The sequence below is a fragment of the Podarcis gaigeae genome, assembly GCF_964106915.1.
Source record: "Podarcis gaigeae genome assembly, chromosome: 10".
NCBI lineage: Eukaryota > Metazoa > Chordata > Lepidosauria > Squamata > Lacertidae > Podarcis > Podarcis gaigeae.
In genome coordinates, this window is record NC_139686.1 from 6460236 (window position 1) to 6488173 (window position 27938).

Here is a 27938-nt window from a genome sequence, read left to right on the forward strand (position 1 = left end):
AAAATCCCATAAGTGCATCTCTCCCCACCTGGCAATGAGAACCTAAGTAGCGGCCACCTCACTCTGCCTAATGGTTGGGGTGTCCCTCTCCTGCAGCACTTCCTGGAGTTGGTTCCTCCCCCATCACAAAGCCAGGAATGGATGGCTGAGTCAGTTTTGGTTTCTCTGTTTCCTATTTTGCCAGTCTGAAGGAGCGTCTCCACCCCCATCGTTCTACTCAGACACTGAGGTCCAGCTCTGAGGGCCTTCTGGCGGTTCCCTCACTGTGAGAAGCCAAGTTACAGGGAACCAGGCAGAGGGCCTTCTCGGTAGTGGCGCCCTCCCTGTGGAACGCCCTCCCACCAGATGTCAACGAGAACAACTGCTAGACTTTTAGAAGACATCTGAAGGCAGCCCTGTTTAGGGAAGCTTTTAATGTTTGATGTATTACAGTATTTTAATATTTTGTTGGAAGTCGCCCAGAGTGGCTGGGGAAGCCCAGCCAGATGGGTGGGAAATATAAAAATAATAATAATAATAATTATTATTATTATTATTATTATTATGCCAGTCCTAAAATCAGTTCTCCACATTCCTGTAGCAATTTGTGATTTAAAAAAAACATTATTCATGAATACCTGTCATCATTTTAGTGCAAATTTCTTTCAACACACCCATTTTTAGTTGCCGTTTTCTCTAATATACAGATATTTTGGCAAGCAATTCCCCATAATGTGTATGTGTGTGTGTGTTAGCTTCACTAATATATGTATTTTTGTACATATTGTTTAACTGGAGAACGGCATTGCAGAATTCAGAGAAGTGCCCATTTTGAAGGGAGGCTGTGTGTTGGTTCACCTATTGCATTTGGAAAGTGCAGATCAGAGAGTTTCTCATGAAAATGAAACTGAATTTGTCCTCCATCCCTCCTGATGAAATGTAGCCCTCTTCCCAAGCAAGAAATGTAAAAATGAGAAAACAGACAGACGAGGGAGACTCCTCTGTGTTATAATCCAACACAGAGAGCGGCTGGGGCAATCCAGTCAGATGGGTGGGGTACAAATTAATTGTTGTTGTTGTTAATATAATTGCTATTATTGATCATTGTTGTTGTTGCTATTTCTGAATGCATCTTTTAAGAAATCAAATCCCATCACAAGTTTTGTCCTTCATGTGTTCTGAAACATATTTGGAAAACAAGCAGTTTGTTGCCTGCAAAAATCTCAGAGGGATCAAGACTTCAGCACCTCCGACGAAAGTGGTCGGGAACTCATAGTGCAGAGCGTGGCTTGGGGTGTGTGGCTGCCAAACTCCCCAGTCAATGAGCATAAATACTTCACTTCCTGGTTTCTTAGAGCTCTGGGATCACGGAAGAAGCCTCATTCCCTATCCAGCTCATTGCAGCCCCTTCGCGTGCCTTTTCTTACCTCTGAAACAGCTGGCTATAGGAACTCACGGCCTTCCCTGTCAGTCCCTGCTTGGCCGTCTGCTGCCGCCTCTGAAGAGAAGCCTCCTCCTGAAAAAGAAGAAGAAGAAGAGTTTGGATCTGATATCCTGCCTTTCACTTCCTTTAAGACTAACATTCTCCTTTCCCTTCCTCCCCCACAACAAACACTCTGTGAGATGAGTGGGGCTGAGAGACTTCAGAGAAGTATGACTGGCCCAAGGTCACCCAGCAGCTGCATGTGGAGGAGAGGGGAATCGAACCCGGTTCCCCAGATTACAAATCTACCGCTCTCAACCACTACACCACAAGAAGCCCAACCAACTTAGAATCGTACAATTGTAGGGGTACCTCCAGGGGTCATCTAGTCCAACCCCCTGCCGTGCAGGAATCACAGGTAACTTGTTAGAATAAAGCTTTGGAGGGGCTGTGAAACAACAGAGAAGCTCCTCTCCGCCTAAAATCAGAGAGAGCGAGCAAGGAGGCAAGACCTGTTTCTGGGTGAGAGGGGGGTCACGCAAAATCAATCCTTGAACACAGAAACCTAGGTTATCAGGGAGATGGCTAACCAGCAGCCCTGTTCCCTAACACCTAATTTTCTGTGTGGAGGGATTTATTTATTTATTGTATATTTAGCTATTTTAAAAATATTTCTAGGCTGTCGTTTTTGGCAGTGCTAATCACAATGTTTGATTGCTTAATGTTTGATGCTGTTGTTGCTCTGAGGATCCTCTGGTCCTCTCACTGTGAGAAGTGAAATTACAGGCAACCAGGCACAGGGCCTTCTTGGTAGTTGCCCCTCCCTGTGGAACACCCTCCCATCAGATGCCAAGGAGATAAACAAGCACACACCTTTTAGAAGACATCTGAAGGCAGCCCTGTATCGGGAAGTTTTTATGACCTACTGTTGTTTTAATTTGTTGGAAGCCGCCCAGAGCAGATGGGGTAACCCAGTCAGATTGGCAGCGTATCAATCATAAATTATTATTATTATAATTATTATGTTCAAGGCATGGTTAAGGGGTGGGGGGCAGTTGCCCTCCCTATCCCTACCTCCCTCCAGAGAAATGAAAGCCTTTTGCTAATTGGTGGGTAACGGATCGGTTTCCGGCTTTTCTTCTCCATCTGGAACTCGAACCCCAGAAAACCAGGGAACAAATCTTCTTAGCAATAAGGCATGATGGTAATAATTCCATAGCTTCCATGCTTGCTGAGCTCAGATTCAGCATTATTACATACCATCATTCTAGAATCTGTGTGTGTGTGTGTGTGTGTGTGTGTGTGTGTGTGTGTTTAAAAAACAGCTTCCATTGGCTTTCCAACTCCTTCTGGCTGTCATACGGGGAGGATTAGTTGCATAGGAATATATAGGAAGCTGGCAAATAATGGGTCATTTATCCTTGTAGTGAGGCAAGGAAGAAGGGCTACCCCTATGCTATCCATATAATCAGTTATCAGTAATCAATATATTCATTATATATCCATATATGTTTGCACATAATCAGGGCTTACAGTATTTTATAATCCATTTTGAATCAAAGGGAAGCTGTGCCTTAGCTAATTGCAAACTGCTTGAAACAGCAAGTTAGGAGCCGACCTTTCCCCCCAAAACATCTGTGTACCCTGGACAAGGGGAAGACGTGAATCAGAGATTCTGGTACAAAATCCCCTCAGATACAGGCTAAATTAATCCACAGAACAGGAAGAGCAAAACCGCAAAATGTCCAAGCTCCCTGTCCTGTCATAACTAGGGGAAAGGTTAGACAGAGCGTCACTGGAAGCATTGGAAAGCAGAACTAGAACCCTGTGCTTGGCCAGTGCTTGACCAGGGTCGGGTAGCGTGACAAGAGCTTGCTGATTGGCTGATTCTCGCTGACAATATTGTGAGTCCCTCATGATTGTCTCATGATCTATGATTTGCTGTGATCTGCTCAGGTATAAGACCTCTGGATTTCTGTCAATCGGGGTCCCAGTTCCTTTTGGAAGAGATTCCAAACTGGGTCCTTATTGCCTGGCAATAAACTTCACCTTCTTGCTGAGTCTGCCTGATCCTTATTTTGACACCAAGCGAGTACCCACTTGCGATCCTTGCTTCATTAGCTCAACACTGACTACTCTGGTGGGCTGTGGCTCTCTAAGTCCGAGACGGAGTTGTTGTTTTTTACCATCATTTTTTTTACTTGATCCTTTTAACTAGAGGGGGAATGACTGAATGTCAGCGGATTCAGGGCAGATAGCAGGCATGGTACTCCTTCGCACTGTGTGTAGTTAAAGCCACGTGCACAAAAACATTAAACTACATATTGAAATATTAAAATACAGGAAGGAAATCTTAAAGGGGAAAACTGAGGCAGAGTTAAAATTCATTTTTAAAATAAATTTTTATTCATTTTTTATAATTTGACATTATATTTTTTATAATTTGACATTATATTTTTTATAATTTGACATTATATTTTTTATAATTTGACATCATTCAATTCACTTTCGATATAATAATTCCTTACATTTTGGCTTCCCATCCTTACGTCCGGGATGTTCTTGTTGTATTCCTTAATCTGCTGCCATAGCTACCATTTATTTTCTATTGTATTATAACTTATATTACAATCATTTTATTTATTCTCCTTCCCTTGTCTCTTATTCAAATCCTGCTCACGATTTCGTTTGGCTATAGTTTTTCTCTCTTTCAAATAGGACAGATATAAAATTCTAATATAGTGAGATCTAAAGGTCTGGGAGCAGACCTTTAGGCCTTTTAAAAGACACCTGAGCATCATCAGTGTTGGCACTTGCCAAAGCTCAGGGAGAATTTAGAGATGCAGCAGCAGAAAAGTCCCTTCTCCTGTGGCTGCTGATTGCCACTTCCATGGGCTGCAACACAAGCAGAATCAGCTGCTTGTAATGATCATGTAGGGAACCCTTGGTGTAAGTAAGACTTTGGATATGATTAATCATAAGGGATGCGGGTGGCGCTGTGGGTTAAACCACAGAGCCTAGGACTTGCCAATCAGAAGGTCAGCGGTTCGAATCCCCACAATGACGGGGTGAGCTCCCATTGCCCGGTCCCTGCTCCTGCCAACCTAGCAGTTTGAAAGCACGTCAAAGTGCAAGTAGATAGATAGGTACCGCTCCGGCGGGAAGGTAAATGGCGTTGCCATGTGCTGCTCTGGTTCGCCAGAAGCGGCTTAGTCCTGCTGGCCACATGACCCGGAGGCTGTACGCCGGCTCCCTTGGTCAATAAAGCGAGATGAGCGCCGAAACCCCAGAGTCGGTCACGACTGGACCTAATGGTCAGGGGTCCCTTTACCTTTAATCATAGTCTCTCTCTCTCTCTCTCTCTCTCTCTCTCTCACACACACACACACACACACACACTTACCACTGGTGTTTTCTCTGCTGAAAGTCTGGCCGATATGACGGCAGAGTAATTTTTGGCCGATGAGTCCAAAAACTCACTGGGGGTGGGCGATGGCGCTACCCCGTCGGTTCCTTTGACGGAGGCTGTTTTCGGAGGCACTGTGAGCATCCCGTTTGGAACTGAGAAAGAGAAGGGGAGCTCACTTAGCCCGGCAAACGAAATCAGCAGAAAGGCCAGCGGGAATTAAGGAGTTCTGGGACCTGCCATTCTTGATAAAGCACGTCATGGAAGACGACACCCACCTCCGGGCCTGTCGGCCTGTTCTAGAATCCCTCTGCAGTAGGGAAGGTGGGGGTCTGTGGCCCTTCAGTTGCTACGGGACTGCGGGGCCCATCAGCCACTGCAGCCAGGGATGATGGGAGTTGTAGTCCAGCGACACCTGGAGGGTCCCAGGGCCCCCACCTAAACTAGACAACATTTCTCTCTCTCTCTCTCTCTCTCTCTCTCTCTCTCTCTCTCTCTCTCTCTCCTTCCCTCCAAGAAATTGAGAAGGGATGTTGAGCCCAGGGTTAAGAACGTTGCTTGCTCCGTTCTAAAATGGCTAATGAAGTTCAGCGTAGAATGCAGAATCTGGACACTGGAAGTAGGTTTTCATAAACACCCTCAACGTTTATCTACTGGGTTTTCCCCCTCATGGGAATGGGTTTTAAGCTTAGCTCAGGCCCTCTTGACTTCCTGGGCCCCAGAAAGTTTTTCGGCGAAAACCCTATTAAAAAGACCAGGAACTGTGAATAAATGTGTGAATGGGCCTTGCGCAGGAAAATGGCATTTCTGAACATCATTTAGGATTGTTGTTCCAGACCCAAAATATATTTTGGGCTGGAGCTGGCCAAGGGGAACAATTATAGCACCTCCATCACTCTGCTTGAATGCCACTTCCACCCACAGCTGCCTCTTTGCTCTCTGTCCATTAGCAAAAGCTCACGGATGTCTGTTCATTAGAAGAAGAAGATTTTTAATAGCTTCCCATTATATCAAACATCCAATCTCCCCCTATTACGATCTTACTGCAAATGTTCATACTAAAGAGTCAACCTTGAGGCAAGATTTCGCCCCCTCCTTCCTAAACAAACAAACAAACAATTTCCCCTCATCCATAAGGAAAGAGCAATCTCTCCCCCAAAATACGATCATTACTTTAATTCGGAACACCTACAAATGAAACTCTAAATGAATTTAATGGAGCGTAGTAAATTTCAAAGTTACTTTTATGGATGGTGGAATTGCCCAAACTCAGCGCTCATAATGAAGTTGCTGTGGCTGACGAAGAAATGCAAATTGACAGGACGGCAAAGACATTATAGGCCATTAAGAGCTCCTGCAAGGAATATCAGATGGTTTATGGCACAGCATAAAATGATAAGGGGGAGGAGGGCTCCTTTTTAACTCCTCTGCCCTCCTTAATCATTGCATCCACCAAGGAGGAAAGAAAGAAAGAAAGAAAGAAAGAAAGAAAGAAAGAAAGAAAGAAAGAAAGAAAGACTTTCACGTTTTGTGAACTACTTTTGGCTCACATGCCCAAAGGCCTCTGTTGAAGGTGACTTTCTGCTGAGCACTTGGCAGGTTAAATTAAAAGAGGTGGCAGAACAGCTTTCAATTGGATGTGTGGGGGTCAGGGAGCCAGCAGGTTCATGATTACAAGCATTGAGACAAGGATAGCAGGGGCATATGACAGCTATTCAGAGAGGCCAAGTGCCACAGGGCAAAACACATGCAGCAAAGACAGGCTGAAGACATACTCCTCATGTACAGGTGTTTTGATGCTGATGCCGGGAGTCTATGAGCCAAAATGGGCAAGCTGGAATGCTTGGTCTCAGAACAAGCTATAGCGAGCCTAATGGAAACCTGGTGGGATGGAGAGAACAAATTGATACAAATTCTGTAGGAAGGACCAGGTCTAGGTGGTGTCCATGTGTACGTCAAAGAGGATCTGGAGTCCAGTAAGATAAAAATCCTCAAGAGGCAGACTCCTCCACAGAGTCGTTGTGGGTGGGGATCTCAGGTGAGAAGAACAATTTAGTGGTGAACAAAATGCATTCTGAGATGGAGAAGGAGATCAAACAGGCATTGGACGAGAAAAGTGCTCTAGAAATGGGTGAACTCAATTTTGCGCAAATGGACTTGATACACAAGCACCCAGAAGAGGTAACATTTCTAGATTGATAGCCCAGAATATCTGGGCATGAAACCGACCAGAGGGGCGTAATGCTGTAAAAATGCCAACTTCAAAGCCAAATGGCTGGCAAGCCTAGCACAGGACCTCCTCTTTCAATGATGAGTGCAAATGTTTGCATGGAACAAGCTATCTGTGGCAAATTCCCATTCTGCGTCCGGAAGCAACACAACTGTCAGGCTACACCTGGGGGGATGTGCAATGCCATACCTGAAAGGAGATTGGTGTCCGATGCAGAAACTCTGACCTCGGTTTCCGACGGCTGCTTTATCCCCAGGAACTCCTCAATGAGTTTGCTCAGACTGGTGAATGCTTCGTCAAAATCGTCTGAACGTGAAGGGATACACATATGCAGAGAAAGAAAAGAATTAACACGGCCTAATCCTGGAAGACCTTCAGTCGTGACAATTTGGATTGCTGGCATTCTAGAATGTGGCAAATTGCCCGCCTTGAAAAGGTGTCTCATAAACTAAAAGTAGCTAAAGGGCAGAATTTGCATGACCACATTTATTTGCTAAATGGCATGGTATTATTTCTTATATTATATATTATTTCTTATATTAAGGTGCCCAAGTCACTTGGCACCACCAGTATATGCAAACGTCTGGCTCATCTACGACTTTATAGAATCTTTATTCTCAGTAATTATGGAACTCACAGATGGACAATACTTTTATTCTTCGTATATTATTTGAAAAGGGAATTATATGTAGGAATAAATTCTTTATTCCTTTGGAGCTGTGCTGTAACTTTGTAATTTTGTCCTTCCAAGGCTATGACGCTTCATCATTATTACATTTATTTATTTATATTCCACCTTTCCCCCAAATTGAGACTCAAGGCAAATTACAGATAAAAATACAAAACGCAGATACAATAGAAAAACAAACTAAAAACATAAAAAGATAGTCATTAAAAAGTAATTAAACACTAACAGAATTGAAACCATGTCTGTCTATCAAGATCCATGAAAAATGCTGATATTCGTTGTGTTAAAAAGGTTGAACTTTTTAGCAAAAGCAGTGCAATATTAAATACGAGAGAGAGAGAGAAGTAGTATTGCCTATTTCAGAGATCATGCAATTTCTTTAGGCCTGTGGGCACATCTGGATTTTTGACTGAGTGTTGTGGTCACCAGCTACTCTGATAACTTCTCCCCCACCCCCCAGATACAGAGATACCCCCCAGATACAGAGAATGAATGTTCAGGCAATTTGTCTTGTCCCCCCCACCCAATCACATGGATGCTGGCGCATGTCTTGGCAATCTCCTTTAACCCCATGAGCATCTCGTGCAGGACAGGAAAGTTAGGAATTATAATAATAATAATAATTTATTATTTATACCCCGCCCATCTGGCTGGGCTTCCCCAGCCACTCTGGGCGGCTTCCAAAAAATGATTAAAATACTGTAATACATCAAACATTAAAAGCTTCCTTAAACTGAGCTGTCTTCAGATGTCTTCTAAAAGTCTGGTAGTTGTTGTTCTGTTTGACATCAGGTGGGAGGGCGTTCCACAGGACGGGTGCCACTACCGAGAAGGCCCTCTGCCTGGTTCCCTGTAACTTGGCTTCTCGCAGTGAGGGAACCGTCAGAAGGCCCTCGGTGCTGTTAGTTAGGTGAGTTAGGAGTGCTTGCTATGATAGTTTGGATGGACTGCGCAAACTCTGCTTCTTCCATTTGACTGCCTTCCCAGGAAGACTGCAGCGCTACCTTGCCAGTAGAGGAGACTCGGGTTCCAAAGTGATGGACTCACCGACGTTGATGACCGCGTCAAAGAACCCTGGGAAGTCCTGGTTCAGTTGAATGTACATGCCCACCCTGCGGACTGCTTCTTCGATCTCTGCCCTACTGAACAGCCCCATACGTCGCAGCTGACCCCCGTATCTCTCTTTGTTCACTGGGATCAGTAGGATGTACCGAGGTTGGAAGTAGGAATTCTTCAAGCTTCTAACACCCTTTAAAAAACAGAGGTACTCGGTTATCATTGACTTCAAGGCTTCACAGGCCTTGGCTGAAGTTGTTAAATCACACACAGTACCTCAGATTGACGCAAAGGCTGTGAGGACTGTTTAACCAATAGAGTCGTACCTTGGTTCTCAAATGCCTTGTGACTTGAACGTTTTGGCTCCCGAATGCCGCAACCCCCGGAAGTGAGTGTTCCGGTTTGCAAACGTTTTTTGGAAGCCAAACTTCCGACGCGGCTTCCGATTGAATGCAGGAAGCTCCTGCAACCAATCGGAAGCCGCGTCTCGGTTTGCAAATATTTTCGGAAGTCGAACTGACTTCCGGAATGGATTCCATTCTAGAACCAAGGTACAACTCTACTGTCAAGACTGGATTCTCCTAATTTTAGGTGCAGAGCCAGCAGTCTGGATTGTGGGCATCTCTCAGTTGAGAGATTGATCGGGCATCTGATTAACTTCTTATTAGAGGACAGGTCCTCTTACACCTCTGAAAAAACGGCCTGTTTTGGAGCAACAATTTTAAGGTGAAAATATTGTGGAATGCTAGGTTAAATTGTTCAGGGGAGCACTCTTATCCTACAGAATGCCTGGCTTTAATCATTATTTTAACTGTGTAATGTATTTTATTCTGATTTATGTATCTTGTCTTTTTTTTTTCAATGCCTTCGGCTGCACAAGTAAGTAATATTCATTTGTTAAGTGGATCTTAAACCTCTTTAGTGGGGCAGTGAAGCAAGGAGTAGGCAAATTGTTTCAGCTCAAATGAGGTTCTTGCTTTGAGTTCATGTTTCTGGAAAAAAGCATCTAATTAATAACTTAGCTATTGATTATATAACTTAGTTATTGATTATATAACTAACAATTAACTTATTATATAACTCTACCATTCTATGATTCAATGAACCACAGCTTTGGATCTAGGGCTTGACACAGGGCCAGCTCTTGGTTTATGATAAAAACATACCGTGTTTTTCCGTGTATAAGACAATACTTTTTCCTTTAAAAAAATCAGTAAAAATTGCAGGTCATCTTATAAAAGGACATCAGAGGGGGGAACGGGCGATTGGTGTCAGCAGCAGCCAGCAGGAGATTGCCAGCGGCGATTGGGCATGTGATTGGTTGCTGCGGCAAGGCCTGCTGACGATTGGCTGTGGCTGTGGTAATTGGACGTTGATATACTGTATTGCCGAATGGTTTCATTGAGTTTGCAGATGGGCTTTTGGTGGCGAGCGTGCAGACGATTGTTGGATTGTTGGCTGCGGTGATGCGTGCAATTTGCTGTAGAGCAACTGGTGGTGGTGACCCCCCCCCTAAAAAGCTCAATAACTTTGGGCAATCCCCCTAAAAAAAATTAGTTGTGGTCCCAAAAATTAGGGGTCGTCTTATACATGGGGGCATGTTATACATGGAAAAATACGGTAATTACACGGACCTTGCTATGGCTTAAGGTGCTTCCATCCCCATCGTTACCTCTATTTCCATATGAATGCAGGTTGCAAGTCCCTCCCTAGCGATGGACTCGATTGTGTCCCGGCCCATTCCGTAGTAGAAGCCGCTGTACTTAAAAGTTGCAATGAATTTCCCCTGGAATGAAAAGAATGAAGCCTGGGCGGCAAGAAAGACCAAGGGGAAAGCTCTCGCCAGAAACCACAATCTAGATCCCAGAATCTAATACTCTGACATGCCGCTCCTCACCTCAGATACATGACAGCTTGATCTCGCCTGCTGTAGGCAGGAAATGTAGGGTTGACGCATGTGCTGACTAGGAGCTTGTGCAAAAGGGTGGGTGAGAGATGGAACTATGAACCAGAAGACCCACACCATCAAAGTATTTATCTTCTTCTCCAGCAGGTCCCAGGATGGGTTATAGCAATGGGAGGACCGAAATAAATATGGGAGAAGCAATTCCGACGTACCCCTGAATTTATCTCCTGCTTCAAAAAACAGCAAGGCAGTATTGGTCATGCTGTGAACATTGCAATGCACTTGATAAATACTAAAGTGATGTTGTCGTTAATTTCATTGACAGAAGTTCCAGCCCATCTGGGACACTAAGGTTGGATTTGCATGTTAGGAGGAAGCACTGGTTATTGGGAAACAAAAAATAGGATAATTGCGTCAGGTTTTCTAATTCAGCCCAGGTGGGGATGATGGGAGTTGCAGTCCAAAAATACCCGGAGGGTGTCAGGTTGATGAAGACTCTTCTACCCCAGTTATCCCACCAGTCTTCTAACCACAAAAAGCCAGACAAGAAAAGTGATGGGAGAACTGCACTTCTGGGAAACTTGCAGAGTGACAACAGCTAGCTGGCAGTGCCATGCAAAGTCTATGCAAACAGATGGGGACGGATGCTCATGGAAGAGGCAAAGTTGTATAGCCTCGTCCCAAGTTTCGTGCACACATATCGGCAGGCTTGCTCAATAAACAGCCCATCTGGGTGCTCCCCACGCAAGAGAAACTCTCCTGTGGCGACGAGATGTGTCAGCTCAGCCTATGGGCATTTCTCCACAAGGAAGTCACATGAATTTCCCCTTCGCACACTACCCCAGAAGTGCCATAAAAGACGGCCCATTTGTGCTCCTTCCTCCAGCACTTTTTCAAGATGCACTATCAGAGACCCGCACAGTGGAAAGACAAAATTCCCTTCGGTGGGCATCACAGAAAAAGAATGCCACGTCAGGTCAGGCTCTCAAGTCCAGCATTCAGTTTATTTGTTTCATTTTATTTAGTTATTGCATTCATATGGCACCTTTTCCTCCAAGCAGCTCAAGGTAGAGTGAATGGCTCTCCCCTTTCCTCATTTTATCACAACAACCTACTGCGAGGTAGGTTAGGCTGAGAGGCTGAGTGACTGAACCAAGGTTACTCAGTGAGCTCCATGGCTATGTGGGGATATGAACTCTGGTCTCCCAGGTCCCGGGACGCAGGTGGCACTGTGGGTTAAACCACAGAGCCTAGGACTTGCTGATCAGAAGGTTGGCGGTTCGAATCCCCGCGACAGGGTGAGCTCCCGTTGCTCGGTCCCTGCTCCTGCCAACCTAGCAGTTCGAAAGCACATCAAAGTGCAAGTAGATAAATAGCTACCGCTCCGGCAGGAAGGTAAACGGTGTTTCCGTGCGCTGCTCTGGTTTGCCAGAAGCGGCTTAGTCATGCTAGCCACATGACCCGGAAGCTGTATGCCGGCTCCCTCAGCCAAAAAAGTGAGATGAGCGCCGCAACCCCAGAGTCAGCCACGACTAGACCTAATGGACCCTTTACCTTTACCTCCCAGGTCCCAGTCTGACACTCTGGGCTCTGACAGTCTGACCACCACTGGCTCTAAGCATCAGCCAGGCACATGATCTTGGAAACCTCACAAAGCAGAGCATGAAGATCACAAGCAGCAGCCCATCTGGCTTGGGTGCAAGAAGCACTTTTACGACTTGACCAGAGGCTACTCTGCTGAACAATGAGGTGAACCAGCATTTTCTGGGAGGACAGAACTCATTAAAAAAGAAATATTAAAAGCTCAGATTTGTTGCTCGTGTGCATAACCCTCTCACAGAATGAAGAGAACGGCACCCTTTGAAAGTGAGCTGGAGGCTCTTCAGCAATTAAGGAACAGCTAGAGAGATTAAAAACTATTCAGTACATGTTGACCACAGCAAGCTATGGCAAGTTCTTAAAGAAATGGGAGTGCCTGATCACCTCATCTGTCTCCTGAGAAATCTCTATGTAGGACAAGAAGCTACAGTTAGAACTGGATATGGAATAACTGATTGGTTCAAAATTGGGAAAGGAGTACGACAAGGCTGTATATTGTCTCCCTGCTTATTTAACTTATATGCAGAATTCATCATGTGAAAGGCAGAATTAAGATTGCCGGAAGAAATATCAACAACCTCAGATATGCTGATGACACAACCTTGATGGCAGAAAGTGAGGAGGAATTAAAGAACCTATTAATGAGGGTGAAAGAGGAGAGTGCAAAATATGGTCTGAAGCTCAACATCAAAAAAAACAAAGATCATGGCCACTGGTCCCATCACCTCCTGGCAAATAGAAGGGGAAGAAATGGAGGCAGGGAGAGATTTTACTTTCTTGGGTTCCATGATTACTGCAGATGGTGACAGCAGTCATGAAATTAAAAGACGCCTGCTTATTGGGAGAAAAGCAATGACAAACCTATACAGCATCTTAAAAAGCAGAGACATCACCTTGCCAACAAAGGTCCGTATAGTTCAAAGTAGTGATGTATGGAAGTGAGAGCTGGACCATAAAGAAGGCTGATCGCTGAAGAATTGATGCTTTTGGATTATGGTGCTGGAGGAGACTCTTGAGAGTCCCATGGACTGCAAGAAGATCAAACCTATCCATTCTGAAGGAAATCAGCCCTGTGCGCTCACTGGAAGGACAGATCCTGAAGCTGAGGCTCCAAGACTTTGGCCACCTCATGAGAAGAGAAGACTTCCTGGAAAAGACCCTGATGTTGGGAAAGATGGAGGGCACAAGGAGAAGGGGACGACAGAGGACGAGATGGTGGGACAGTGTTCTCGAAGCTACCAGCATGAGTTTGACCAAACTGCGGGAGGCAGTGGAAGACAGGAGTGCCTGGTGTGCTCTGGTCCAGGGGGTCACGCAGAATCAGACACGACTAAACGACTAAACAACAACATGTTTTTGACAGGCAAGTTAAACAAACGGTCCCACAGGCCATTTTTTTCTCCAATAGCTCAAGACTCAATGGATTTCCGTGCCCTCACCCTTTAGCGTGATCTGTGATTAACTGCCAGGCATCCTCCCCTCAAGCGAAAGGAGGGCAAATCAGCTCATGCCTTACCATGGTCACCATTTTGTCAAACTCCTCCTGGGAAACAAAATAGTAATCTAATCTGTTTTCTTCTCCAAAATAAGCAGTCCTCGTGGTGTGGCAGGGACTGAAAGATAAGCCGGACAGAAAACAGAATAAGCAAGTGAAGGGAGATGACACGGTTAAAGAGCTCAAGGACAATCTAGTGCACATTTACTCAGGACAGGAGTAAATCCTATTGACCTCAGCATGCATAGTGTTAGGCTGTAAAGGATGTATAGTTTGTGTGTTTGTGTGTAAATATATATATACACACACACTGTCATACCTCTGGTTGAATATGCTTCATGTTGAGTGCGTTCGAGTTGTGCTCCGCAGCTACCCAGAAGTAAAGGAGCATGTTACTTCCAGGTTTCGCTTCTCGCACATGCGCAGATGCTCAAAATGACGTCACACGCATGTGCAGAAGCAGTGAAAAACAACGCACACGTGTGCAGACGTGCCGTCGCAAGTTATGTTTGCTTCTGGATGCGAACGGGGCTGCGGAACGGATCCCGTTCGCATCCCGCGGTACCACTGTACATATATACATATGAACATAGCAAAGGTTGATAAAATTATGAATGCCCTGAAGAAATAAATCTACCCCCTTCAGATGATTGGCAGTAAATCCAGGACAGAGAAAAGAAAGCCACACAATGTATCTTATACAACAGAAAATAATACTTTGAATTTATTGGACTCCATTACATTTGTATAGGAAAGGACTGTCTAATGCAGGCATAGGCAAACTCGGCCCTCCAGATGTTTTGGGACGACAACTCCCATCATCCCCAGCTAACAGGACCAGTGGCCAGGGATGATGGGAGTTGTAGTCCCAAAACATCTTGAGGGCCGAGTTTGCCTACGCCTGGTCTAATGCAGTTCTTTGTTGGAGATGTAATAAGGATAATGGCTCCTTGAAACATGTGTTCTTATAGTTTCCTGTACTCACTAAGTTTTGGGGGAATGTGTTTGGCTGCATAAATATGACTATGCAGAAAAAATTTAAAAAATTCAGAGGAAAATATTCTTTTGAATTTTACACTTATTGGTATAAACAGAAGTTGACAACCGGGCAACAAAAGTGGATTCTATACGTTCTAACTGGTGTTGATGAACTGGAAGAACACAGATTTTAGACTGAAGACATGACAGCACTCACTGTTTCACACACTGATGCTACTAGATGCAGCCAACAGGCCACATTGCAGAGTAAATTAACAAAAGGAATCAGAGAAGAGGCATCATCCATGTGAATTATGGGAGAAGGGAACTCGGAGAGTGATGCTTAGGGTTAGAATTTGGCAGGTGTGTGTATGTGTGCATGTTTTTTTTGTTTTACAAGTACAGAGCATGTCCCTCCCTATTTTCATCTGTGAAATGTTGAGTGGTGTGTGATTCTCCCACGTCCTTCAGATGTTATAGTGCCTGTGGGGGAGGCCTAAAAATGCCAGCCAATCCTGCTACAACAACACTCCAGGGAAAGGGATTCAGGAACCATCTTATTCAATAACTGTGTCAAATGAGAACCGTATGAGGCACGTGGACCCTATAAAGCTGAAACTTCAAAGGCTTGGTTTTCTCAGCAATTTTTATAAATATACACATCTTAAAAGGTCAGTTCTGGGCACTGACCAGATGTTTTGAATGGCCTTTTTTTAAAAAAACCCTTATGTTACAAGCTCCTTTTAACAGCAAGGTCATGTTTACATTTGAAGTTGCCCAGTATCTTCCATAAAATACAGTTTTAACAAGTGGCATGTTGAAAATTCTAAAAGCAGCACACGAAAGCTACAGAAACCTCCTCTGAATAATAAAAATGCAGCTTTGCTTTATGGTAGCAATTTTCTGCTCTGCTAAGACTGCTCTGCTCTCTGTTCTTCACATGCATGATGCTTACGAGGGAATAAAATATAAAATAAAACACAACAAGGCTCTTGGAAAACTGAGGGTGTTTGGAAAATCCCCAGCAGTTTTCAATTACTGGGAAATTCCAGCCAGGCTTTTCAAACTGTGTAATTTATTTAATATGTATTGTATTTGATGTTTCTCCCCACCCACTACTACCTTTCAGCCAGGAGATTTATTTCAAAGTCTTTGATTTACAACACACTGAAACCCCCAGGAGGGGAGACTGCCATTGTGCCCAGGTCTTGCTTCCGGGCTTCCCATGGGCACTGTGAGAACGGGGTGCTGGACTAGAGAGCCCACTGGCCTGATCCAGCAGAACTCTTCTTATGTTCTTGGGATGATGGAAGCTGCAGTTCAAGAGCATCTGGAAGTCGCCATGCTTGCTAATCTTGACATAAGATGACTCTTGGGGTCCCTTCCAACACTACAATTCTATGATTCTATGGCATACCAGTAAGAAGGTATGTGCTTTAAGGTCTAAGAAGGTCTAAGGTCTATTTATGGGACCACCTCTCCTGGTATGCCCCACAGAGGACCTGAAGGTCCAAGAATAATCATAGTTTAGAGGTCCCGGGCCCTAAGGAAGTCAGATTATCCTCAGCCAGGGCCTTCTCAGTGATGGCTCCGACCTGGTGGAATGCTCTGTCCCATGAGACCAGGGCCCTGCAGGATTGAACTTCCTTCCGCAGCACCTGTAAGACAGAGCTTTTCCGGCTGGCTTTCAATTTGAACTTAGCCTGATCTTTTATTCCACTTCCTTTCCTCCCCCTCCTCTTTTTATGAAGATTACCTGCTCTTGGATCCCACAGCTAATTCTCCCCTGGTCTCCTCGCTGGCCCAAACAGGACTAACTTAGCCAGCTAGCCCTGGTGATCATCTAATGCTTATTGGATGGCTTTCCCCCCTAAATTGATTTTTGAATTCTGAATTTATTGTTATTCATATTTTATACTGCATTTTATGCTGTTTTTTGTTGCATCAATTAAGTGTTTTAAATTTGTTGTTAGCCACCCTGAGCCCAGTTTTCTGAACCGGAAAGGGCAGGGTATAAATAAAAAATAATAATAATTATTACTATTATTATTATTACTATTATTATTATTATAATAATAAGAAACCAACACAACCTAGAAGTCTACCAGCAATATTTCAGTTTTTCAACCCTGTAGATCACTATATACCATATTTTTCGCTCTATAGGACGCACTTTTTCCCTTCTAAAAAGTAAGGGAAAATGTTTGTGCATCTTATGGAGCGAATGCAGGCTGCGCGGCTAAGCCCAAAGCCAGAACAGGGAGGCGGAGCACTGCGCAGCGCTCCATCTCGCTGTTCTAGCTTGGGGATGGCTGCGCAAAGCCTCTGCAGGGCAGTGGGGTGCCTTCACCCCGCTGCCCTGCGGAGGCTTCGCAGGCTGTCCCCGAAGCCAGAACAGCAAGAAGCTATCCCAGAAGGCAGATCCCTCTTGCTGTTCTGGCATCTGGGGTTCAGAATTTTTTTCTTCTTGTCTCCTAGTTGCGTCTTATCATCCGATGCGTCCTATAGAGCGAAAAATACGGTATACAACCACACACACACACACACACACACACACACACACATATATTAAAAAAAATGTCCAGTAGCACCTTAGAGACCAACTAAGTCTGTTCTTGGTATTAGCTTTCGTGTGCATGCACACTTCTTCAGATACCTGTATATCAGGAACGGCTAACCTTTGAACAGCTCAGGGAAAGCTGGTCAGATGCCCAAATGGGTTACCCAGGAACTGGAGCTATCCTTGTGTACATTCAGACTCTGCCATCGCCCACCCATAAGAGACAGGGGGAGTGCAAGGAACAGGCTTGCTTTCTGAAAGGTCCCATAAAGAACCCGAGTGGCAGGGATTCCAAGATGTGAGTGAGAGAGCAGTGAAATTTACACTGAGATCCACTGTATCTTTTCCTTACAACGGAAACGGTAAATAATATTGTATTCAACTACATCTTTGGCCTTCCCTTCTGTTCAGGCCATCAGTCCAATACTGTGATACAGTGGTACCTTGGGTTACATACGCTTCAGGTTACAGACGCTTCAGGTTACAGACTCAGCTAACCCAGAAACAGTACCTCGGGTTAAGAACTTTGCTTCAGGATGAGAACAGAAATCCTGCTCCGGCGGCGTGGCAGCAGCGGGAGGCCCCATTAGCTAAAGTGGTGCTTCAGGTTAAGAACAGTTTCAGGTTAAGAACGGACCTCCGGAACGAATTAAGTACTTAACGCGAGGTACCACTGTATCTGGAAAGCCAACACAAATCCTGGACAGACTCCCTGCACTGACATGAAACCCTACCCTGGGATTAGAGCCGGCATTATTCAAATACAAGTTGCCATGCACTGAACATGAATGGGGTCAGGTTTTGTAGCTCAGTTGTGAAATGAATGTCTAGGTGTACATATATTTGCAGCAGTGACTGGACAGCTCAATGCAGTTTGAAAGTGGCTAAGTCCATCACAACCAATTAAACCAGTGGCAAGGAACCTCTGGCTCACCAACCTGATGAATCAGGGCAGCAGCCCTTAGCATTTGGTCTATGAGGTCATTTCGGCCAACCCACAGGAACCAGTCCTACACTGGACATCATATATTATGTCAGGTCAGAGGCAATGGAAGAAGTTGCTCCCTGCTGAAAGGGGGGTTTTCAGACACTGTCAATCAGTTACTTAATCAGCGGTGCCTTCAAAGCCTTTTGATTTCAAACTGGGCAGGCAAAGTAAAACATGTCACCTGGTGTCATTGTGACATCAAATGATTGACTGATGGGTGGTCCCTGCCCACCCATCAAAATGACCCACGGGGGCTGGCGGAAGCAGCTGGGAATGGTTTCACACTGCTCAATTAAACTTTCCCCCCTGATTAACTTAATCAATGTGGTTATTTTACCAAATGCTCAATATAGCTGCCTTTTGGCTATTTTGAACAAAAAGCAAGATAACTCACAATTTTATAAGTATGTAGTTACTGTTCATTGTTAAGAAGAAAGGTCATTTTGGACCCACCCCGTCCTTTTAGAGCAACACAGCAGAACTAAAATAGCTTCAAAAAAGTGAGAGCATTTAACTCCATTAAAATTTGCACTCAGAAATGAAAACTGGCCTCTGACAATCAAACTTCTAAATACTTAGATGTAAGTCCCACCCAATTAAACAGTGGTATGAAAGCAGCCACAATGCACTGATTAAAGCTTGCAGTCCTACAATTAACATCAATCTGCGTTTGGTCCACAGCGAGATGGAAAGTATCTGATTTGGATACGTTGCAGGAAAAGAACCCTACAAACCAGATGATTTCTCCCCTGAATTTGATGGGGAGGGCAATATAAGATGATAAGAAGAAAATAAAAGGGGGAAACTAAAATTGGTAGAACAGAGAAGGGCATAATTGCATTCCATAAAGCTTTTTTTTTTTTTTTTAATCTTTCTGAGAAAACCTGCCTTGTTTTATTTCCGGCAAGTCTCCAAGGACATCGTGAACGTTTATGGACCAGAGGTACCTGTATCTGAAATAGTTGTTGAATTTTCTGCAGAGCCTGTGGCAAAGTTCTCGCTTCCAGCAGGCCAGGGGTCCGGTCAACACCAGCATGGGGTAGGGAGCATCGAGGCTGGGTAAGGTGCTGCACAGAGAGAAGGGAAAAGATGCCGCCATTAACCTCACAGGAATTCAGATGCGATACACAATATACACAGCTCCCCTCTAGGTATCTCCTAACCCAGGCATCACCAAACTCAGCCCTCCAGATGTCTTGGGACTACAACTCCCATCATCCCTAGCTAACAGGACCAGTGGTCAGGGATAATGGGAATTGTAGTTCCAAAACATCTAGAGGGCCAAAGTTTGAGGGTACCTGTCCTAAGCTCTTGTTATGTTTTTTTTAAAAAAAAGATATTTATTAAAATTTTCCAATTTAATACAAAAAGAAAAAACAACAGACAAAAAGGCAAAAATACACAATTTAAACAAACAAAACAAAACAGGTATAGTTCCCATTTCTTATTTCCATTACCTTATATCCCGGACCTCCTCTCACCTCCCCCTTTTGTATTCTAATTCAGATTCTTAATTCAGCAAATCCTTATTATAACTTAATATAACTTATTTTCGCTTGTTGTTCAACCTTTACATTACAGCTGGTAACCATTTAATTTCTGTCCAACATCATTCTCTAAGCTCTTGTTATGTTTGGGACTTGTAAGGTGCCTGAATTATCTATCTTTAAGCACCACACAAAAACGCTCCTCTTCAACCAGGCCTTGGGCTGATTAATATTCTAAAGCCTTTTAAATGTGTTTGCGGGGTGGGGTGGGGTTGGATTTATCTATTTATTTGTGCTTTTACTTTGGATATTTATCTTGTGAAACACCCTGAGATCTTATGATGAAGGATGGCATATGTCTAATAAAAATAAATAAATGCATATTTTTTTGGGGGGGGTGTGAAATGGTGGGACAGACTGCTTTTAGATAGACAAATAAATAAATAAATAAATAAATAAATAAATAAATAAATAAATAAATAAATAAGATTTGGATACTTTAAGGCCATGATTCTATTCACTAGATCAGAGCTTTCCAAACTGTGCATCTTGACACATTAGTGTGTTGGCTGCGGTGTGCAGGTGTGTCATGCAAACGCCCCCTGCACTCTTTAAGGCAGGCATAGGCAAACTCCGGCCCTCCAGATGTTTTTGGGACTACAACACCCATCATCCCTGACCACTGGTCCTGTTAGCTAGGGATGATGGGAATTGTAGTCCCAAACATCTGGAGTGCCGGAGTTTGCCTATGCCTGCTTTAAGGGGTTACCTTAACCTCCGGTTTGCTAGTAAAACTGAATTACTGTGTGACGAAACGATGCATGTCTCAAAAGTGTGTCACCAGCATGAAAAGTTTGGAAAGCTCTGCACTAGATGGAGATGATGGGTTCACCCAAACACCCAAATTAAATATTTCCTATGACTTGGAGCATTATTTATAGACTCAACAGAAGGCGTGGGCTGGCAGCTGTTAATTTAATCCTATGTGATGTCTTGGATGCAACACACCAGACGAGCAGGGCTGAGCTCCTTGGGAACAGAGCCTCCAGAGCCATCAAGTTCCAAGTACATGCAAGGGGGAAACTGCCTAGAAAATGCCAACACAGTCGCAATGAATGCCCCCCAATGGAAACGCCTCCTGAGGAATGAGAGAAGGGCTGGTTAAAAGGAGACTGATGGGTACAGATGGATGCTAGAAGAGGGTGAGAATGAGGAGGCCTTGTGAGTGCTCCTCTTGTAGCCTCTGTGATCCACAACGGGAGGCATGGCCATTTTGCCCGCCCCGAGATGCCAACACTATTGACGGGAGAGAGTTTGAGACAGCCTGGAGAAATTACAGTTGCAAGCACTCGTCGCTGGTAATCGTCGCTGGGTATCGATAAGAGGATTGTTGCCTCTTCGCATCTCTCCGTTTGTGATGTGAGTGGCCATCTGTTCCGACAGATTGTTTAAAAGGAATGGGGTGTGGGCAATCTGTCTTGGAGCTCCGAGGTGAGCAACTAACTTCGTTTCGTAATCTGCTCAGCAAAGCAAGTTCTCCCTGATTTCCATCCCGGCAGCCATGGCGTACCAACAACAGAGTCTTCTCTCCCCCCAATGGAAAATGTCCCATCCCTGTGACAGCTTTACCTGAGCGCCACCTACAGGGTGGAAGAGGAACTGATGTCCAGCTTACCTGTCAAAAATCCGCTGCGGCTGGATCATGCTATACATGATCTGGGTCATGTGATCCTGGGCAGCCACCACTTCGGGAGGCGGGTCGTACTTGTTGACAGCAGCAACCTGCTCCCAAGAGGAGAGGGATCAATTCATTAATTACATGAATTCCTTCAGCTTGAACAAGAGTGGCCAAATGAGTCTGTGGTTAGAATTCCCTCCTGATTAATCAATATGTTCCTTCTGGAACTCCGCAATGCAACATTTTGTTGCAGGGCCCCTACTTATATCTCAATACGGATGAATCAACTGAAAGAGCACGCTTACCTTTTCTTGCACGGTGATTTTCTTATGATCCAGCTCTGTGAGTCGAAGCAGCATGAAAATGACCAGGAGCCAATAATCCTTGTGTTGCTGATATGGATATAACAAAGAGGTCGAAGATTCATTTGAATGGACGATAATTTAAATTCAGCTCTTCAAACTAATACGCAAGAAGCCATTTTATCATACTTTTGACACAGGATATTAGGAAAGCAGAAGACATCCACAGAAAATGAGAGAAACCCAACCAAAGGAACAGGCTGACAACCCTCTTTATCATTCATGGCTTCTTCCAAAGCGGTGAAGGAAACTGAGCCACACGGCAGGCAGAGAGAAAGATGGGCAAGGGTGGCAGTTAAAATGCTTGGAAAATTGAACATTCAAACCATGTGAGGTGTCTCCTCTTCCCGTACCTGGTTTCCCATCTCCTTTCTTGTCCTTATCTTCTAAAGACCTTCCGATGTTGTTGAACATTCCTAGCCATTGGCAACACTTACTGGGGCTGGTGGATACTGCAGTTCAGCAACAGCTGGAGGGCCAAAGGTTTTCCAGCCCTGTTTTTAAAGTTCTCCATGGACTTAGGAACATAGGAAGTGAGAGCATTGGTCCCTCTCACCCTAAACTGCCTTCTGATGGGAGGGCATTCCACAGGGTGGGTGCCACTACCAAGAAGGCCCTCTGCCTAGTTCCCTGTGGTTTCACTTCTTGCAGAGAAGGAACCACCAGAAGGCCCTCGGAACTTTGTCCTCAGTGTCTGGGCTGAATGCTGTGGGTGGAGACACTCCTTCAGGTATACATATGCTAAGCTTCAACATAACAGTGAAACCCCAAGGATGCACACAAATCCTGCTCCTGGGGAGTTCAGGATCATAGACCTATTCTACATAGGCAGTAAATCAAGGAGTTAACAGTTTGAAGTGGTAGAATGAGGCTGGGTTTGCCAAATGTTGATGTCCTGCTGTTTTTGGACTACAGTTCCCACCATCCCTGACCACTGGTTCTGCTAGCTAGAGATGATGGGAGTTGTAGTCCAAAAAAATGGATGGAGACCCAAGTTTGGGAAATGCTGGAATGGGATGTATCTCTTCAGACTGGTGTGTGTGAGTGTGTGTGTGTGTGACAGTTTTGAATCCTTTTTCCCCCTTTACTTTTCTAAAACAGCTAAATGCAGATAGAAAACCCGCATTGCTGGCAAAGCCTGGACTGTAATGTTTACCCCCGATTAGTTACTTTTCTGTCTGAAGTTTGTTTTTAATCTCGTGGAACATGAAAAAAAAAGAAATGTGCTGCTTCTTTTTCAAATTCACCCTCTTACTGAGGTTTTCATTCCCTGAATGTGTTAAATTAATTTATGGGTTGTTGTTGTTTTTTATCCTGTGACAACTAAGTGTGTATAAAGGCCTGAAAATACCATCTGGGACTGAATATTTTCAAGAGAATGCAGTAGATGAGGTTTAATTATCCAAACTCAAATTTGGTCAGAGTAATGATCCCCCTAATTGCAAGTGAAGTGTCACAGGAACTTAAAGGGCATAAAGAATAAGGGGAGAGATGCTAAACGGAACTGTAAATTGATATAAAAAAATAAAGTTTCGTTGTCTGAAGTATAACTTTAAGAGGTACAATAATTAACTGTCAATGAGAAAACTAACGTCTTGGCAGCTTGATTAGAGGCATTGTCTCAGGAAAGCCAAGTCACGCCAAATCACTGACATTCAAACCAATTCAATGCTGTCTTAACATAATTGCCACTTCCGTTCATAAAATCACTAAAAAGCCATGCAGATTAATTGGAGAGACGTTTTTAAAAACGACCAAATTCTGATCTAAGGAGCACTGCTTAGCAAGGTTTAAGAGAGCTTAAGAGGAAAATAGCCTGATTTTTAGTTAGAGATGCTCTCCCCATATGGGGCTGAATGTTGTGACTAGATCACTGAGTAGAGCACCTGGAAGTATTTTGCACTTGCCCTGAGTGAACCACAGTGGCTGCTGAGCAACTATGGGGTTACATGCAAAGTCTTGATGTTAGCATTTACAGCCCTGAACAACTAGGGACAAGAGTACCTGAAAGACTGCCTAAGATCCCTTAGATCAACTAAAGAAATTCAACTATAGACTCTCATAGGGTAATGACCTGGAAATGGACATTTTATGCTTCTGCCGCTGTACTGGGGTTAGGGTTAGGGTTAAGAAGGCATTGTAAATATCTCTTTTGCCCAGGCTTCCTCCCTGACCCTGTTTTATGTTTGAATTCCCTGAATCCTTATTCTGTTCATCATTAGATGCTTTTAGAGGCTTTTATACGACTGTTTCATTGGTTTCAAGTTGCATTATTGTTTTAAAGATATACTTTGCTTTTCATATTGTGCACAGCTCAGAGATTTCTAAGTGGTTTATAAATGCTTTTAAATATGTTGGACAGAAGTTAAGAAAGATCTAGAAATATGGTCTAGGCTGAGACTTTCCTTGTTAGGCCGAATTGCTGTTATCAAGATGAATGTATTGCCTAGAATGTTATTTTTATTTCAGACCTTACAGATTCTAGACAAGATGGATTGCTTCAAGAGGTGGCAGAAAGATATATCTAAATTTGTCTGGCAGGGCAAAAAGCCCAGAATAAAATTTAAGATCTTAACTGATGCAAAAGATAGAGGGGGTTTTGCCCTGCCGGACTTAAGACTCTATTATGAATCAGCGGCTTTCTGCTGGTTGAAACACTGGCTACTCCTTGAAGACACAGACATTTTGGACCTAGAAGGGTATGATAATAACTTTGGTTGGCATGCATATCTATGGTATGACAAGGTAAAGGTGCATAAAGGCTTTAAAAACCATATTATTAGGAAAGCTTTGTATAATGTCTGGATTCGATATAAAGATTTGTTGGAAAGTAAAACCCCTAGGTGGCTGTCACCAATGGAAGCCAAGGCAGTAAAAAAATTAAATATGGAACCTAACTGGCCAAAATATTGTGAAATCCTAGAACAAGATGGTGAAAAGTTTAAACTCCAGAGTCATGAGAAGCTAAAGTTTAAAGTTCGAGATTGGTTACATTACTATCAGATAAATGAGACATTTAAGCAGGACAGGAAATTAGGATTTCAGAAGGAGAGGTCAAAGTTAGAAACAGAACTGCTAGAACCCAATACTAAGAATCTATCTAGAATGTATAACTTGCTGTTGAAATGGAATACACAGGAGGAAACGGTTAAATCAGCTATGATTAAATGGGCACAGGATATCCGGTCATGACATTATGTTTGCTGACTGGGAACAGTTATGGACCACCGGCATTAAGTTTACGGCATGTAGTGCCTTAAAAGAGAACATAATGAAAATGATCTATAGGTGGTACATGACCCCAGTCAAGATTGCAAAAATCTACCATTTGCCCAATAATAAATCTTGGAAATGTAATGAGTCTGAAGGTACCTTCTATCATCTTTGGTGGACCTGCCCAAAGATTAAAGCCTTTTGGGAAATGATCTATAATGAAATCAAAAAAGTCCTTAAGTGGACATTTATAAAGAAACCGGAGGCTTTTCTCTTGGGCATGGTTGGCCAGTTGGTGCCAAGGAAGGATAGGACTTTTTTTATGTATGCGACCACAGCAGCAAGGATCCTGTTGGCAAAGTATTGGAAGATGCAAGAACTACCTACTCTGGAAGAATGGCAGACAAAGGTGATTGACTTTATGGGACTGGCAGAGATGACCGGCAGAATCCGTGACCAGGGGAAAGAGACAGTGGAAGAGGACTGGAAGAAATTTAAAATATATCTTAAAAATTGTTGTAAAATTGAGGACTGATAAGATGTCTGGGGGTAAGAAATAGAGAATTACAGCTGTAAACATTAACATTAAGGAAATTTAAAGAAAACTACTAGAGAAATTGACTGAAGGGTTGCTAAAGAGTTGTAAAACAAGGATGCAGTGAAAGGGAGGTATGTGGAAGTCATGTTTTAAATGTTTTTTATATGTTTTTGTTTTGTGTTTTGTTTGTCTTTTTGTTAAAAAAACCAATAAAAATTATTATAAAAAATATATAAATGCTTTTAAATAAATTAATGAAAAACAACCTTGTAGCTGAGGAGTCGGGGGGGGGGGTTTGCCCTGTAATTTCTCCCTCAAAACACTGTATTAATTATAAATACAGTGGTACTTCGATTTTCGAATGTAATCCGTTCCCGAAGACCATTCGAGTTCTGAAACATTCGAAAACCGAAAACTCAATAGCCAACAGCTACGCCTCAGGATCTTGCACTCAGTGGAAGCCACGTGGCATGTTCGACTTCTGAGGCATGTTTGAAAACTGAAGCATTTACTTTTGGGTTTACGGCGTTTGAAAACTGAAATGTTAATCAATGGAGAAGTTCAAAAACCAAGATACCACTGTACTGATTTTATTACCAATAAGGAATCTAATTAACTAGGGTTGCACTTTGCTTGCCTTGCTCACCAGTCCTGTGCCAACACCCCTTCCTTAACACCTCCACCCACGCCCCTCTCCCTCCACTCAGACCTTGCCCAGCCTCCCCCCAGGACCCTGATGGGGCAGGTTAGGTGAATACCGCCCAATAGGTTTAATTCATATTAAAATACAAATACCCATACTGGTGTGAGCATTTCCTCACATTAGGTCCTGAGTTGTACTTGCCTTCCCCACTTCTCGTTTAACCTTGCCCCTTCACCATCTTGCCTTGTTGTCTCTCCCCACTGCCAGCTTTTAGACTGAGTACTACCTGGGGACACGGGTGGTGCTGTGGCCTAAACCACAGAGCCTAGGGCTTGCCGATCAGAAGGTCGGAGGTTTGAATCCCCGCGACGGGGTGAGCTCCCGTTGCTCAGTCCCTGCTCCTGCCAACCTAGCAGTTCGAAAGCACATGAAAGTGCAAGTAGATAAATAGGTACCGCTCCAGCGGGAAGGTAAACGTGCTCTGCTCTGGTTCGCCAGAAGCGGCTTAGTCATGCTGGCCACATGACCCGGAAGCTGTACGCCAGCTCCCTCAGCCAATAAAGCAAGATGAGCGCCGCAACCCCAGAGTCGGCCACGACTGGACCTAACGGTCAGGGGTCCCTTTACCTTTTACTCCCTGGGGCAGAGTCTCTTAACAGGAACAACATGGGTCTAAGCTCCAAAGCAGAGTTGCTGTGGGCACACTGGCCTTCTACATCCCGCTTGGTGGCCACTAACACCCCGTCCCTTCTTTACTTCAAAATGTTTTTAATTGAAGCAATTTTTGGCTTTGTGGGAGGGGTTGTTTTGGTGGCGGGGGAGAATCCAGTTTTGGAGTAAGGCCTACTTTTTGTCTGTGTTTTGTTTGTTTGTTGGGGTCTGTGTGTACTTTTTTTCACTATTTCAGGGGCAGGATTCCGAGCACCTTCAGTTTTTTCTTCTTTCACAGGGCCCACAACAGTTTCTGAGCTCGCCCAACGTCTGCCCAGCACACAAAAAGGTTGGGAAACTCTGGTGTTTCCCAGTATATCTGAAGGAGCGTCTCCACCCCCATCGTTCTACTCAGACACTGAGGTCCAGCTCCGAGGGCCTTCTGGTGGTTCGCTCACTGCGAGAAGCCAAGTTACAGGGAACCAGGCGGAGGGCCTTCTCGGTGGTGGCACCCGCCCTGTGGAATGCCCTCCCACCAGATGTCAAAGAGAACAACAACTACCAGACTTTTAGAAGACAACTGAAGGCAGCCCTATTTAGGGAAGCTTTTAATGTCTGATGTATTTTAATATTTTAGAAGACATCTGAAGCCAGCTCAGTTTAGGGAGGCTTTTAATGTTTGATGTATTACAGTATTTTAATAATTTTTTGGAAGCCGCCCAGAGTAGCTGGGGAAGCCCAGCCAGATGGGTGGGGTATAAATAATAAATTATTATTATTAATATGGTGTGGATCTGCTTTTACGAAGGTGCCATGTGGGCCGATGGCCCTGAGCCTGCCAATGCATATCTAGTCTTCTTTTGGCAAAGGTTCAGAGGTTTACAGAGATGGAATGATTTTTTCCCCCACCCCATACAGGTTCCATCAGAATTAAAGAGCAATCCCCGGTGGACTGTACCACTGACATCAACCGAGGAAGACAGTGCTGAGATATGTGTAATATTTCTTTCCCAGATCTCCGGAAATCATTTCAAAGGGTATCTCAAACCCATCAAAAT

General features: G+C 44.0%; 1 protein-coding gene across 2 annotated transcripts in view; it reads right to left on the reverse strand.

Annotated features, from left to right (window-relative positions):
• Positions 1 to 27938, reverse strand: part of LRGUK (leucine rich repeats and guanylate kinase domain containing) — a 52671-nt gene that overhangs the window by 10154 nt on the left and 14579 nt on the right. For both annotated transcript variants that reach the window (XM_083700152.1, XM_083700151.1), the window contains exons 9-17: positions 21779 to 21865; positions 21471 to 21577; positions 19256 to 19375; positions 13804 to 13900; positions 10455 to 10568; positions 8774 to 8975; positions 7228 to 7344; positions 4806 to 4963; positions 1407 to 1495 (exon numbers count right to left, since the gene is read on the reverse strand). In XM_083700152.1, coding sequence (XP_083556278.1) covers positions 1407 to 1495; positions 4806 to 4963; positions 7228 to 7344; positions 8774 to 8975; positions 10455 to 10568; positions 13804 to 13900; positions 19256 to 19375; positions 21471 to 21577; positions 21779 to 21865 — 1091 coding nt within the window. The remainder of the gene's footprint in view (positions 1 to 1406; positions 1496 to 4805; positions 4964 to 7227; positions 7345 to 8773; positions 8976 to 10454; positions 10569 to 13803; positions 13901 to 19255; positions 19376 to 21470; positions 21578 to 21778; positions 21866 to 27938) is intronic.